The sequence below is a fragment of the Vigna radiata genome, chromosome 4, assembly GCF_000741045.1.
Source record: "Vigna radiata var. radiata cultivar VC1973A chromosome 4, Vradiata_ver6, whole genome shotgun sequence".
NCBI classification, from domain to species: domain Eukaryota; kingdom Viridiplantae; phylum Streptophyta; class Magnoliopsida; order Fabales; family Fabaceae; genus Vigna; species Vigna radiata.
In genome coordinates this window covers 10389727-10406525 of record NC_028354.1, presented here as the reverse complement: position 1 = coordinate 10406525, position 16799 = coordinate 10389727, and the positions used below count along the sequence as shown (strand labels likewise).

The window sequence follows — 16799 nt, the reverse complement described above, 5'->3', positions numbered from 1 at the left end:
AGGGTATTGTGATGCAAATTGAGCTAGTTGTCCAATTGATAGAAGATCTGCCAAAGAGTATTGTGTATTCATTGGAGGGAACCTTGTATCTTGGAAATGTAAGAAACAAAGATCTATGGCTCTAGCTACATGTAAGCTAGGGTGGATTAAACAACTCCTTCAAGAGTTGTGAGCAGATGAAGTTATATTGTGATAACCAAGTAGCCCTTCACATTACCTCCAATACAATGTTTCATGAGAGAACAAAGCATATAGAAATTGATTGTCAGTTTGTTAGAGAGAAGCTACTATCTAAGGATCTAAGTTTATCAGCTCTAATGAACAGCTTGCATATATTCTAACTAAATCTCTAAGGGGGGCTAGAATTCAATTTATATGTTCCAAGCTTAGAGCATATGATCTATCTGCTCTAACTTGAGGGGGAGAATTGAAATATAATGTTTTTGTTTTATTAATATTCATGTATGGGAACCCAACTTTAAGGTTAGGGTTTAGGGCAATGCCTTCACCCTTTGTATTCTGTCTTTGTACTCAATATATATATATATATATATACAGTAGTAAAAGTGTAACAGTGTAAGAATTTATTCACTGTTTTACTTCACTAAATTTCTTCAAGGATGTGTATTAAAAATTTCAGAATGATGGTTATTCCACTATAGCAGTTTCATGGTCATCATGTCCAAGTCTTCTATCAGGAGTTGATAAAACTATGCTGCTAACTTTTCTTCTAGAGTCCAATAAAAAGAAATTTTATCTTTTTTCCACAATTCTTTTGTTCCTAAATTTCAGAGTAATGGTGCAGTTTTATGGGCATCAAGTCCGCACTGCTATTCAGGACTGATAAAAACTATACTTGTAACGTTTTTTTCTAATGTACAACAAAAAGAAATTGTAACTTGCTTCTACAATTCACTTCTTCATAAACATTTGTCTATAAAGTTTCTTCAAATGTAAAAACCTATTCAGAAAGAAAAATATGTAAACTAGAACAATTCAGAACATCAAATGAATTCAAGATCCTGATTGAAACTCGAACCTTGAATCAATGGACTCGCGTCTAAACATTTCTAACATCAACTTCAAGTCCTGTTCGCTTTCTCTCAAATCTTGAAACTGCATCAAAAGCAAAGCAATGTTTCTAACATGAAAGAAAATAGAGAATTAGGAAATCACTCTATCTGCCTGCACAACATTTATAAGACTTGGCATGCAACAATTTCATTAAATGTATTCTTCTTAAGTAAGAAGTGACAATTGAAATACAGCTTACAAATTAATTAAATTAATAATCCCTATATACTATCCCAGTAAATTAAATGTCAATAATACAGAGAATACCAAATAATGTTTTTGATACAATATATAGAGACAACCACAAATAACCACACTAATGCAGCATTGCTTAAGTTTTTGAGTCAAATACAACATACCACACCAAGCAGCCTCTCTATCTCAGCAAGTTGACTTGCAGACCTAACAGAAAATGCATCACATTCTTTTACCTGTTATTTAAAAACAAATCTTCAGCACCTGTGAATTCATGCTATCAAAATGTGCAATTCAAGTAAACAAATACTAACCTTCCTGTCAAGAATACTAGAAACAGACTGCACATCTGCACGCAATGAATGGATATCTGAAGCTGATTCTTTATATTTTCTTAGTTGGCTCTGCATAGACCCCATTTCCTCAGGAAATGAAGAAACCAGAGATTTGAATTCAGCAATAATCTGTTTCCTTCCTGAAGTCAAACCAAAGGCAGCACATATTATAAAACCAAAGAGTAACAAGATGGCGTGCCTTAAACAAGGGGAAGGTGGATCCAAACCTGGTTCTCTTGCTTCTTCTTTCAGCTTATTTTCAATCATATTTCCTTCCTCTATCTTTTTCTGTATCTCAGAGTGTAGATGAGCCACTCTAAAATCTGAAACTGTTACAGATCTTTGAAAAATATCTGCTAAATCATTTTTAATGTACCACTCCCGCTCCCTCCAAGTAAGATTATCCTTCTCAACCTACAAAAAAATAACAAAAAATTGGTTTGGAAGGAGAGCCTCATAATCAGTATTTTATTCTAGCAAAAAGGGTAAGAATCAAGATGCATAACTGAAACTACCGACCAGTTACAACCTGTAGTTTCTCATATAAGGCTTGATACTCCAGAACATCTGATTTTGACTTTTCTATCTGATCTTTAACCAATTGGTAAGCATGGGATGAAGTGATACACTTGAAATTCTTCAAAGTGTTCTGATCCAAACATACAGCACCAAAAATTATAGCAGTAAAAAGAAAAAAAATGCACATACACACATTTTATGATACAAATATTAGTTAAAATACTGGAGTACAGAGCACGAAGGGAAACAAACCTGTAGATCACACAACTGCTGCAATATTCTTATTCTTTCCTCATGAAGACTTTTCAGTTCAATTAACCGAGTAGAACTTTGGTCCTGAGAAACTCAACAATTAAGGTACTATATTCTACAAATTCAGAAACTAAATCCAAGAATCCAAGAACTATACCAATAGCTCCTTCAAAGTAGATTCCATATCTTGTAAGTCCTTTTGCTTATCTCTGATCTTATCACTAGGAATGTGTGTACTTCCAACATTTAAGACTGGGAGAACTGCCCCTTTTGCAGCATCTCTCTCAGCCTTAAGAGTTGCAAGTTTGTAATTGCTTTCTTCTAACTCTGCAACAGCGCTAGCCAGTTCCCCTGAGTAAATCAATAACAGTAGAAGAAATAATTTTTTTATCACATTCCAACCTTCAAAGAATAAAATAAGTGACTACTAGAAGCATATTTGTTTTCTCTTTTCCTCAATCTTTTTGAGACAAAACAATAGAATATAAATGTTAAAAGTTCAAGTCCTGTTCAATACAGCAAAGTTATATACACTCCATCAGTTGCAAACATTGGAGATCTCACATCAACTAAAGTTATGACTACATAATAGTACATAAGTGAATACAAATCCCATCTTCCAAGTTATTTTTGTAAGGTTAAGTTTCACACATGTCCATAAGATTATCAAAGCATATCCTAACAAGCTTTGTTGAACCTATCACGTAGCAACTAATGGGTCCCCGAAAAATATATGGTCCTACACTCAAGATAACTAGCCCATGACATCCCATCAGGTGCACAGATCTTACAACAACTAGAGATATGGTTAAATTAAAGTATATAACTGAGTGCAAACTTCAGCTTGCAAACCAGTTTTTTAGTGTTGAGTTAAACCTAAATCCACTATCTAAGAGCAACAAAAGTGTTTCTGATAGATAATGAGAACAAGCAAAAAGTAGATCACCAAACTACACAAGAACAGCAAAGTCGAGAAAATACCAAAACAAAACATTATATTAATTGTCTAGAGCCAACATCAAATACCAAATATAACTTTACATGACAATAAGTACAAAACTCCTAAAATATATAGAGAACAACATAATTTAACAATACGCACAGCTCAAATCATGATTCTTTTTATACCATTATTGCAATAAAATAGTAAAGTGAATAATGTCTAGTTATCCAATTATAACTTAAGTCAGTTGTCATCCAACTCAACCACACCTGAACTACTACATGGTCCATGGGATTCGCATTTAACCATAACATACATCTAATACTGACAACATTTCATGACTCTATGATGATAATGCTCAAAAGGCCTGGAAGAGCTTATAACAAGGGGTTTGCAACTGAAAAGGGGGAACAATTTTCACCTATGATAATCACTACATACATCTAATACTGACAACCTTTCATGACTCCATGATGATAATGCTCAAAGGGCCTGGAAGAGCTTATAACAAGGGGTTTGCAACTGAAAAGGGGGATCAATTTTCACCTATGGTAATCACGCATGGCCAAATGGGTTTCTTCATGGATCTAGGTTAGGATTGCAGCACTTCAGTGAAACAAATCTCTATCAATTCTACAGATAACAATTCAATTCCCTCTCCTATGTTTTTTGCATGATCATTTGGGTCATCCACATTTTTCAAAATTAAAACAAACGATTATCTAACTTAGTAAACTTGAGTACTAGAGTGAGTAAACAAATAAATCAAGATGTAAATTTTTTTCTTTTATCATTCACTTTGACATTTGGGGACAAGTAGTGTTACATCTTTAGGGTTTAGAGATGTCTTCACCTTCAATTCTATTGTTTATATAATAAATGATTGTTCAAAACTTGTCTATCTTTACATCTTTTAATAAATTCAAAAATCAATTTGGACAAGTTATCAATACTTTATAAAGTAATAATGCCAAAGTATAATTTTCGTCTGATTTTTTATGCTCATATGGAATTCTACAAGTCACGTTTCCTCATACACCTCAACACAATTGTACAGTAGAGAAAAAAAATAAGCACTTGGTTGAAATTGCATGCACCTTACTACTTCACGTAATATACCAGTTCATCACAAAATTTCTTTTTTCTATCATTCCCTATGACATTTGGGGACAAGTTGTGTTACATCTTTTGTATTTAGATATGTTTTCACCTTAATTACTTATGCTTATTTAATAAAGATTGTTCAAAACTTTTGTCTATCTTTACATCTTTCTTGAATGAAATCAAAAATCAATTTGGACAAGTTAAGAAAATCTTCAAAAGTGATAATGCCAAAATAATGTCTTTCTTCTGACTTTTTCTGTTATTTTGAGCTCACATGGAATTTGACACCAATTCACTTGTGCTTTTATACAACTCGCCTGAATGGTATAGTGGTGAAAAAAAATAGACACGTGTGATATTGCATAATACTTGGCCTTAGTATACCAATTCATCCCTAAGGTGATGTTATTTTTACAGCTTGTTTTCTTATTAATATAACACATTATTCGTTCCTTTATAATAGATTTCCTAATTCCATTATATTTCCAAATGAACCTCTATTTCATGTTTCTTTCATTTCTTTTGGTTGTGTTTTGAACATGACATGTCTCCAAGTGTAGACAAACTCTAGACATGAACCATCACATGTGTCTTCCTAAAACATTTTAGCCTCAAAAGGGTATTGTTCTCATTATCCTAATACAAAAAGGTATTACGCATCTACAAGCGTCACCTTTTCTGAAAAGACATCTTTCTTCCCTTTCAAGAAGTCGACTCTGCTCACCAAGTCCAAACCATTCATGTGGTTGAACAATTGCTTTTCCTTGCTCATGACTGCTAATAATAAAGGTTCCGATTGGCCCATTACTCTTTCAAAACCCGTTGCACCTATAATCCTCATCCAATTTACAACTTTCAAAGTTATCATCATTATCCCATTCCTACTTCTCATTTATTTCCTTTGTTGTATTCTGTTACTATTACAAAAAATACAACTAAAGCACTTGATCATCTTGGGTGATGACAAGCCATGTTTTTTAAAATGTAGCCCAACATAATCACAAATGGGACTTAGGTCCTCTACCACCCAAGCAGAAGACAGTTGGTTGTAGATGGATGTAAACCATTAAAGTATCACCAAATTGTGAGGTTCATGGCCTTGTTATGGCACATCAACACCGTTAGCCACTTCATCAATTGGAAATTAAGAGTGTTTACCTTCATGGTGATTCGGAGGACATCTAGATTCAGCAACTTCTTGGTTTTGTTGCTTAAAAAGAATCTTTGTTGGTTTGTAATTGAGACGAGCTCTCTATGGTCTCAAGCAATCTCCACATGGTTAGTTTGGAATGTTTAGTCGTTGTTGAAACTTTTGTGAGGAAACTTAGTCAAGCATATCATTCAATCTTTTATTGTCATGCATCCCTTGGAAAATGTGTTTACCCAATTCTGCTTGTTGATGATATAGTTATTACAGGGAACAACACTACAAAAAAATTGCCTAGCTATTCAAATCAAAGATCATGGGTGTTTCAAATACTTCCTAGGCATTGAAGTGGCTCAATCAAAAAGAAGGTATTGTGATTTCGGAAAGGAAATATACATTAGATATCTCGAAAGAAATAGGAATGATTGATTGTAGACCTATGGATAGTCCTATAAATCTAAATAAAAATGGAAGAATAAAGTGAGCCCTTCTCATATCTAAAGAGTTACAGAAGACTTGTGGAAAAACTTATTTATTTCACTATTACTAGGCCAGGTCTAACTTTTGCAATTAGTGTGGCTAGTCAGTTTGACAAGTTCCTCATACTGATAACTGGAATGTTGTCGTTCAGATACATCAAGAAGACTCCAAGATAAAAACTACTATATGAAGATAAAGGAAGGACCTAAATATCTAGATATTGAGATGTTAGAAGTTCCAGAATTAGATTTTTTTTTTCATTGGAGGGAATATTATTTCTTGGACGAGCAAGAAACGGAATTGAAAAACAAAAGAACTCTATAATTGATACAGACATTAAATTTCTGAAAGATTTCTTTCTAGTTTTCTTCATTAAACTAGGACAACATACCCAGCCCTGAAATTGAGATACAAAAGAACTCAAGTACGACCCAACAATCATTCTAATCAGGAAGAGAGGGGGCAACTAGACAACTAAAAATGCTATGAATACTTAAACAAGCAGAACACAACCTGTGAACCACGTAAATGACCAGAGGAGGACTGGACAAATACACAGATCCCATGACCCAGAAGTCTTACTTGGCAACACATTTTATCCCAAAAATTCGAGATTCCAGTTGTGATACAGCACAGGCACTTTTCTAAAAAGCATAACTAGTTGTGATACTGAAATTTCCGTGATTTCAACATAATTTTCTCAGTTGATACAAGTCACTTCAAGACTCCATAGTTCACAGTCGGGAGACAATGCAAAAGAACAAAGTAAAGACAACTTACCTTTCAGTCTTTCAAGGTCAGCTTTATTTTTTGCATCAATATCTCGCTGAATTTGGAATTCACTTGATAAAGACTTGTGCTTTGAATGAAGTTCGCTGAATTCCAATCTCAAGTTTTTAACTTTCACATCTAGATCAGAGGACAATTTCTGCCTACAAAAAACTATAAACAAGCAGTTTAACCAGAAAGACAGAGACTGCTCTGGAAGAATAACCCTAACATCCAACAATCATATACAACAAGCACTCGCATCTTACCATCCACAGGAAGCTTTTTCAGTAATGCAGTATGCAATCCATCCATCAGAACCCAAACATTATTAACAGTTGTTGCCATATTTCTTAAAATACTTCTAGCTTTTTCAGTAATAATTTCTTGATGTTCTTTAGTCTGGTTTGCAAAGTTATACGAAGTTGCACATTCAGTTGCACCAGTTTGCATTAGACGGCTAAGAAACACATCCTGAACAGTAGATGGACCACCATCTGGCAAACATATCAAAGGATCCTCATCAGTAAACGCACTTTCCCAAAGCTCAGACTAACAAAATAATTCAAACTTCAAGGTAGTCTTGAAGAAAAATAGACATAGTATTGCAGATTTAAAAGACAAATATAGAAACCAGAAGGAAAACCAAATACCATTCCAGACTAATAGTTGCAAGTACTCCATATATTAAAGAAATATGCAGCACATTAAAATTTGAAATACAATAGCAATAAGATCCTTATCCCACTCAAGTAAATTGATCTAATCTGTAGTGCATTATAGAATACAGAATTTTGTTTAAAATCTCAACAACACTACAAGTTGGTAATATGTAAATGGCAAACAATTATACACACATAAACACACTTGCTAAATATTTTCCCAAACCTAGAAAGAATATAAGCTAGTGAGAAGGACATCATACACAGTGAATAACAAGTCATTCTTAACATTAAATAGGAAAGTCAACACAATGGAAAGAATCAGCTGGATAAACAAAGCAGTGTACTTTAAATAAAGAACACAATTTTCTTTTCAACCTGGCAATTTGCAACCCTCACTTATCCCGGACTCCCACCCTTCTTCTGTTAGTCAGGATCACCAAGAGCATAGTTGTTTTCAAAGACAGGAAACGTGAACAAATGGAAAAAATCTATTGACATAAACAGATATATGGAAGCACATCATACTAAGGCTTTGTTTGGCCAGAAGAAATGGAATGTTATTTAGGATTTAATTTTGCAATCAAAGGACCCACACAGCACTCATAGTCTGAAACACATTCCTCCTAGTAGAATTTATATTTCATTATATTATCAAGCATGACCATCTAAATTTATACCGTTGGAAAAACTATTAAATTTATGACATGTCTATAAAACCATTTATAGAAGATTGTTATAATGGATATTGTCCTAAAAGGTTTAGATACTAAATTTTAATATATTTCACTTTTGGCAATGTTTTAACACAACTAGTCATTTGATAAATGTACAACATTATTGAATATAAGGGAGTAAAATATATTTTTGCTCAGAAAATATGATTTAATAATTAATATTGCTACATTTTTTTCTCAGTCATTACATCTGATAAAAATAGTAATTTTGTATCAAACCATGACAAAGACTCCATATAAATAATTTTAATATTTTTTCATCGAAACCTAAAAGACAGATGAAGAGGGATTCTATCTCATAATTCATAGTTTCAGACAATGTCATCAAAATCTCACAAACTCGCACGATCTTGCAAATATGGGAAACCTATGCGAGAAAACACATCATCATCGACATCATCATTGTCCACCGTTGTTGTTGTTGTCTATCACAACTAACCCATCATCACAACACTTACATTGTTGTCGCTGCCACTTGCATCACCATCAAAATCTTGCATCACCATTGCTAGCACTGCCTTCCTTCACTATTGTCAATCTATCTTCCCAGACAGTGAGCAACTATTGGGGAAGCATCGGTCTTCATTTTGCTTTGGCCATTCAAAGATTTCCCTCTCAGATAATTCTTATTTTGTTATTATAGTAAAATATAACAATCTAAAATATATTCCTTCTCAATATTTATGATTTATTACTAATTATTTTCCTTGTCTATGTCATTTCTAACTTATTTACATGTCTAAATATCGTTTTTCCTATAAGCACAACTCTTATTATTCAAGTTACAATCCTCAAGTTATGATCTTTTATCCCTCCTGATCCTCTAATGGTCCTTGAAATCAACATATATTTATACCATTTTTTTATTTTACAAATTTTTATGTGGTAAAAGAAACTATATTGAAAACATATATATACATACATACATACATATATATATATATATATACATATATTAACATTTATTTATCTTTATAACAAAATCTAAAATGACAACTACTTATTCAATTTCTCACCTAATCTGAAATAAAATCACTTTCTAATAATACTTTTTATTTTAGTTTAAAACAAATATTAACAATAAAAAGTTTAAACATTAGAAATTATTAACAACGTTAAAAATCATATAAAACTGAAGAAAGCTTTCTTTACATAAATTAATTCTTTTTTCTTCTACTTTTATCATCAGATCTGGAAAGATAATTTTTCCACTTTTCTATCACATTAGTCTAATCTTAAAAATTCTGTAACTAATGCAAGATTAAAAATTCATTCTGTAATTTTCAAATTTTATTTATTTTAATTGTTTTTAAATAATTTAAAAAATAGAATGAACTAAAAAGAAATGCAATTAAAACATTAGAAGAAAAAAGGTACATGAATTGTGACAGAGGTACAGTACCATACTAAAGGACCGCAGAAACTCTACTCTTCAAATGAGGGTGGGGGAGTAGGATTTCCATTCTAGAAAGTTAACAATTATTCATCCAGAAAATATTAAATCCAGATTTGTTTTCCTAATATGCCCCCTAAATTTAAGAATGCTGCTAGGTAACATTCTATAAACTTGACTACTCAAATAAAAATTCACATTGATATTATATATTGTATATCAACATGGAAGGAAAATATTTAAGCTTTTATTTTATTTTTCCCAATTAAAAGCATTTACTTGAGTTACATCAATTAGATCTCCTGTACTAAATTGAACTGATTCTCACACACCAAACCAAAACCTGTTTTCTATGTCATTTAGATTTTATTAACTCCTAACTGAGAATCTAGGCAACTTTTTTATGGATGGAATATACAGCTCAGAGGTTGGCACAAGAGTAGGTTATAAATCAAAGTGACTAAAGCACTGAATTGATAGCAAGTGCATTGACATACAATGTTTTGAAAACTGACTTTCTTTCAAAATTTAAACATAAAACAGTGACCTAGTAAGACCTAAATAGTGGACAAACTATGTTCCCTGTAGTCAAGCCATAAGGAGGGCAAAAGTTACATATTTAAAACGAAACTTCTAGTTCTCTAAAACATTTAAAACTAAGTTGTTGGCCACAGTAAGGTTCCAATGGGATCTCTAAAATAAGAGCTACAAACCACTGAGAGCTGGAATTAGCTTTCACACAGCTATATCAGTGGTGTAATCATCTTGGATTGTTTTGCTCCTAGAAATATCATACCCTCCCCACAAAATGCTAAGATAAAAGTTGTGGCCGAAATTTAAAAGCAAAGAAAGGATGATCAATCACATGACCATTAGTGGTACATGAAGGAAAGAAACTACAGACACAACCAGTGAGAATTTAAACGGTTGGTTAGCCTATAAATGATCACTCTAGTTTATTTCTATCTTTAACAAAAAAGTATTGCATACAGGATAGTGTATATGATGTATAAGCTCTATTGTAAGTAGAATAGACCTGTTGTAGCTCTAAGCTACTCCTTAGTTAGTGTTAAGATAGCTGTTATGTTTGTTGTAACAGCTGTCAGTTTGTTAGATCCCGAGCTCTAATTTAAGTACATATAGGAAAGAAACCACGGAGACACCTACTGATAATTTACTTGGTTGGTTTTTTGCGAAGGTAAGCCTACAATTGATCACTCTAGTTGATCTCTATGTTTAACTCAAGCAGTGAATACATGAAAGTGTATATGACATATGCGTTCTATTGTAAATAGAATACAACTGAGTGGCTAAGAGCTACTCGTTAGTGTGATGACAGATGTTGAGTTTGTTGCAACACAGCTGTCAGTTTGTTAGATCTAGAACTCTAACAAAAGACTATAAATACCATTTCACAATCACAAATTACATAATAAAAACCATTCAATTCTCACCCTTTATATATACTTTGTTGTGCGACAACGCATGAGATGCACATTGCCCATTCGAACAAAGAAAAACTCCAAAACAATAAACTTTTTTAAGCCTTCTGCCATAAATTTACATCAATGTGGCAAGGGAAGTATTATTTTTACAACACACTAATGAAAGACCAAAACTAAAATTCACAAAAAATATTACATTAAATGTTTGTATATACACCCCACAGAGAAAGTATTGGTTTCTGTAGTATTATTTGGTCTTTCATTAATCAGTTCACTTAACATTTATAGAATATACATAGGAAGAACTAGATCGCAATAAATCTTCCTTAAATTATATAAACTGAAACTTTGGGAGTATGTTTCCAATCCTTTCCACCAAGAAGAAAATTATGGATCAGATTTTATTTGAACAAAACGAATTATTTTACTGTCAGTACATGCAATTAAACAAACAGATAAATCAGTCTTGCAACAAGACAGAAAAAGTAATAGCAATGGGCAAATGATCTCACCTTCCATGATTGATACAAATCTATAATTTGATTTGCCACTTGACTCTCTCATATGTTCAGAACACAACTCCAAATCATTGACCATCTACGAAAGGATGGAAAATACCCAATAATTCATAAGTCATCATACAAACCAAAGATAAATAATTATGTAATCATGTAATATAACAGTAAAATTATGAGCTAAAAGAAATGGGAGTCAATTACCTGCTCCCAAGATTTCTTGACCACTGCTAAAGTGGGATCATATGACTTTTGCCTCTCCTTCAGTTGAGTAAACCTATTGTCAAGAGCTGCATACTCTAACTTCTGAGTTTCTAATTTTTGTGTAAGCTTTTGATTTTGATACTGAAGTACAACAATGTCAAGCTGAAACATAAGAGAATAAACAGATACAGTTTATTAGCTCAGTTTTTATGGTGTATCAGTAAACGAAATGCATATTATGTAGTAGATACATGACTTATACCGCCATTAAACTAAATTCCCACATGGTGAAAAAGGGTAACAATGTCCAATGAGGAAATGGAATCTACAGTCATTGTATAAGCATTAATTTTTGAAAAAATGAAACTAAATCACCATTTTCCTGTATACGCATAAAATTATCTTCCTTAATTGCCTGCCTGTGCATGGCAAATCAAAGAATCAAACCAATTTAGTAAAAGAACTTGCAGCGTTTAAACCAGTATACGTACTACCTCCCAAATAAAGAGTAACTGGATAAATCATCACCTCCCACACAACAACATAATTTTCATCCCCAGTTAAAAGTTTGAAAAGGGATTGTTATGAGCAAAGCAAAATGCAACCATAAAAACATATGAATTATATCCAAAGAATCCCAAAGCCAGAAACATATATTGAAATTTGTCAGAGCAATACATTTGCAGGTGTCAAAGCCTGATATATTATGAAACAAAAAAATAAAAACAATTTAGCAAAATAAAGTTAAAAACGCATTGCATAAAGTTATAACCATTACTGCACTCACTAACAACAACAAAATATCATCGATTACAGAAATTACAAAAAATAGTAAAATATATTGATAAAAGTAATGCAAAAATTACACCGTGCATTTGCTTAAATCTCCAGGTTCATATCAACAGCGACGGCAACTAAGTCGTACCTCACTAGGTGGGTAAGCTAAATACATCAAAAGAAAACATTGTTTTCCATTAAATCAAGGTTCAGACTATTTCAAAGCAAGCGTTCAATTTCGGTAAGAACATATGCATGTTATGTACTTTCAATCAAAGCATGAGAGTACACTAAACACTATTTGAGTTCATAAAAAGGAACAAAAATGCTAACCACTCAAAACCAATGACATGTTTCGGATGAAAAATTGGATATTTGAAACACAACTTCAGATATTGAGGAAAAAATAAATAAATCATCGGAAAAAAAAAAAAACAAGGTGGCACCTTTTTGTCTTCAGAAACAGGCAAGAAGGGTAGCTTCTTGGCAGTAGCAGCTGCAGGTGTTGGGGACAAGGAGCTAAAGTGACGTCGTTTTCGGTCTGAGTCACTCATACTCCCCATTGAAACCAGACACACAAACCCTAGAATCCACCCACTTCACTCACATCACAAAATTTCAAATTCATTTGTCACAAAAACATCATCCACAAGGTGCCCCACTGACCCCTAAACAAAATCCACAAACTTTAATTTGAGAATAATCAATCCCTCAAAACCCTAATTCAAACCCCACCTAGTGAACATGAAAAACAAAAGGGAAATTAAAAAAAAAATAAATAAAAGTTTTTTCTCCGCGCTATCTATCTACTTCGAAGCCTTATCGATGGAAACAAAACCTAGAGTTTAAATATGTGAGTGTTGTGCTCTCTCCCTCTTACAGCGTTGTGCATAGCTGTTTTCTCTCTTTCTCTGGATTGAAAGCCAAGGAGGGGAAGAGGAATGATTTGTATTTTTCTTCAACCAAAATGGTTGTAGCGTAATATGGAGAAGTTTACGAGGGTACTTTCGTAATATAAGTATTCACGCCGTTTGTGACGCGTCTATGTAAGTTTTCTTAATAAATGATAAAAATATTTAAAATAGATATGATGACGAAAAAACGGAAAGACGTAAACATATTGTTAAAAATTGTTTAAGTACTTTTAATTTTTCAAATTTGAGATAAATTTATTTTTTATCTTAAAATTTAAAATGACTTGTTGAGTATGTATATTTAAAAAAAATAAATAAATAAGGAAAATGGATGTGTCAACCAATAGGTACTGGTTATTATTTTTATATAAATAAATTCTTGAAAATTCTTTGTCCTGCCGTATAAGTTTTTTTATAAGAATTTGATATATAACTACAAATTTGTTTTATTTTTTAAATTACTGAAACGCTTATATACATTAGTAGATATATTTTCAATGATACGAGAAATTTAGTTAGAAACATTTAATATGCGTATTTATTAAAGAAAAAATTAAAAGATAACTAAGTCTCTAGCATTTTACTTTTTGTTTTGTAAACTTGATATTTTAGGGGTTACTTGAAGAATAATTGAATATTAACATTAATTATTTTTCTGTAATAAAAACATGTAACAATTAATAAATGCATTAATTTTTTAATAAATATACGTAATCATTATTAAAGATGAAATATGTATTTAATTAACCTTAACTATTTACCAAATTCAAACAAAATTCATGAAATTAAAGTTTTGTAATGTAATTATTTTCATATTTCAAATATTTGTAAAGATTATTTATACAATTGATCTACTTAGATTTTTAATTTGCATTTATACATTACATTGTTATTTTCTTTTAAAATAAATTATATATCAATATTTTGTTAAAAAGGTGAAACTGAGAAAAAAAATTACGTTTTATTTTAATTAAGAATTAACTTTTGTTCGTATTTGTACTAATATACATATCAAAAATACGGTGTAATAAGATTTTTTAAGTTTCTTTATTATGAAATAGTTAAAACTTATGTCTATTTAAATTATTATAATTAAATCTTCAAAATATAATAATTATTATTTATTATTCAATTACTATTTACTATATTATTATTATATATATATATAAATATTACTTCAATAAAAACATAAACTTATAATTTATATTATCCTATAAATATAATAATATTTGTTCAAGGAATACTTACCTTAAATTCATACATATATTTACAGAAATTCAAACCCTCTTGTTAGTTGAACATAAAAAATTATTTTATAAATAGATTCCCCTTTATCTGTTCACAAGTTCACATTTAAAATTTAGATAAAATCAATTTCGATATTTTTAAAAAGAAAACTTTATTCAAGAAAAAAAAAGTACATGTGATATCCCAAAATATCATACAACATATAATATGATAGGATTCATTATTAGGATATGTATAAGCAGTTGGAGTAGCATAAAACAGAACATAACGGTACAATCATCCCAAAATAAAGCTGGAAACTTAAAAGGTTGATACAAGTTTAGGAATTCTTAAAAATACACAACAACTAAGGGTGTAAAGATGTCTTAAGAGTGCTTCCAAAACACAGATTACATCAAAATAAAAGCTAGAAGTCTTTCAAAATGAAGAGTTATTTATAATAAGAACTAATAGGAAATCTAAGAAGTAGGAGTTGTGTCTTCTTCATTCTCCAAGGCTTGCTCTAAGGGCACATCATCTACTTCTGCTCACATCCAAGGATATGTATGATCATCGCAAGGGGGAAGGCAAACACATACAACATACAAAACGCAAGGGTAAGCTAGGTTTCAAACGAACATACATGTCAATTCAAATCAATTTGATATAACTAAGAACATTCACACATAGCATGTAAGTCATCATTTGTCATAAACATGGAAATCATACTCATGTCATTAGCCAAAACAAGTATCCTATCATGTTGTGACTCCTAGACTCGTCTAGACTTAGAATGGATGTAGAGATGGGGCGGGTTGTGCACTTGTGATGGCCTTTACTACGTTGCAAAGTCATTGCCGAGGTGTTTCACCCGACCACACACAAGGTTAGTCTGTTACCGCGCGATAGACCTGCAATGGTAGCGCCTATCACTAGGACCTCCTACTACTCTCACCACACGCGTCAATCCTCTCTAAGTGAGAATGAAAGACCGTTAGAGTGTTAAGAATAATCCTCCATATGGAAGCCCCTACATTCATTCTAAACACTAAGTGATCTCACTTAGAGATCTTACTTTAATACTATTCAAATCACCTTAATCAAATTACAATCCTCTTTGAATCATCAACATACCATACTTTAAAACTATCACTCACACATAATACATCATGCCCTCAATCATGTTGCAAAATCAAGCCATATATATATAAACATACAAGACACTCTTTCAATCCAACAACATCAATCAATCCATGGCATAAGGACACTCATATTTAGGTCAAGAAAACAGCTCCGAAACCATCACTAACAGCTCCGAAAGGGTCCAAAACCTCCAAAACGACTTAAGGAACGTCCAAAACGGACATCCGGAACCCCACAAACTATCAAAAACAAAAACAACACCAAAAAATGACGTCTAGCCCCCTTTAGGGGCGCCTAAGCGTGGCGTCTGCAATGAACTTCAAGAATTTTCTGCAGATTTTGCAGAACTCACCCACTCTCATTTCAGGCCTTTTTATGATTTTCTTCCACCCCTAATTCATCCTACAGGTTGAATTAAACTTATTCAAGTGGCTATAAACTTTCCTAACGTCATTCTTTAAAGATTAAATATCAATTTGCACTCAAATTACTCAATTTCATCCACTTATACACCCAATTCTAATTCTACCAGTTGGACATTGTTTTTACCACTTTTAAGGTTCCTAACAAGTCACATTTGATTTATCTAAAGGGTCTTGAATGACCAAAACCACCTGGAATACCCAATTCAAAATCTGATTACCCGAGTTCCTCTAATCTGACTCTTACTCTCATATTTTTGCTTATGTACCTATCCAGTAACAGTTTAACAGAGAATCAATTTATCCAACTACTCAACCTCATTAAATCATTCAATATCATTACTGTCATAGTTTCATCCAATTTTCATAGTTGACATGTAAAGCAAAATTTGACATAATATACAAATTTTAAATTCACAGTTCATATATCATTATTTCACTAAATTAACTTCATATATATATATATATATATATATATATATATATATATATATATATATATATATATATATATATATATATATATATATATATATATATATA

The 16799-nt window shown here is 31.9% G+C and overlaps 1 protein-coding gene across 3 annotated transcripts in view; it reads right to left on the bottom strand.

Annotated features, from left to right (window-relative positions):
- Window positions 1-13503, bottom strand: part of LOC106759213 (E3 ubiquitin-protein ligase BRE1-like 1) — a 31185-nt gene extending 17682 nt beyond the window's left edge. Inside the window, exons 1-12 of one of the 3 annotated variants that reach the window (XM_022779785.1) lie at window positions 12997-13503; window positions 11774-11935; window positions 11567-11651; window positions 7087-7314; window positions 6830-6991; window positions 2533-2726; window positions 2376-2459; window positions 2134-2253; window positions 1832-2018; window positions 1584-1744; window positions 1434-1505; window positions 1040-1116 (exon numbers count right to left, since the gene is read on the bottom strand). In XM_022779785.1, the coding sequence (XP_022635506.1) occupies window positions 1040-1116; window positions 1434-1505; window positions 1584-1744; window positions 1832-2018; window positions 2134-2253; window positions 2376-2459; window positions 2533-2726; window positions 6830-6991; window positions 7087-7314; window positions 11567-11651; window positions 11774-11935; window positions 12997-13113 (1649 nt within the window). In that variant the 5' untranslated portion in view covers window positions 13114-13503. The remainder of the gene's footprint in view (window positions 1-1039; window positions 1117-1433; window positions 1506-1583; window positions 1745-1831; window positions 2019-2133; window positions 2254-2375; window positions 2460-2532; window positions 2727-6829; window positions 6992-7086; window positions 7315-11566; window positions 11652-11773; window positions 11936-12996) is intronic. The other 2 variants (XM_022779784.1, XM_014642272.2) reach the window with 2 other exon arrangements.
- Between the last annotated feature and the right edge of the window lie 3296 nt (window positions 13504-16799).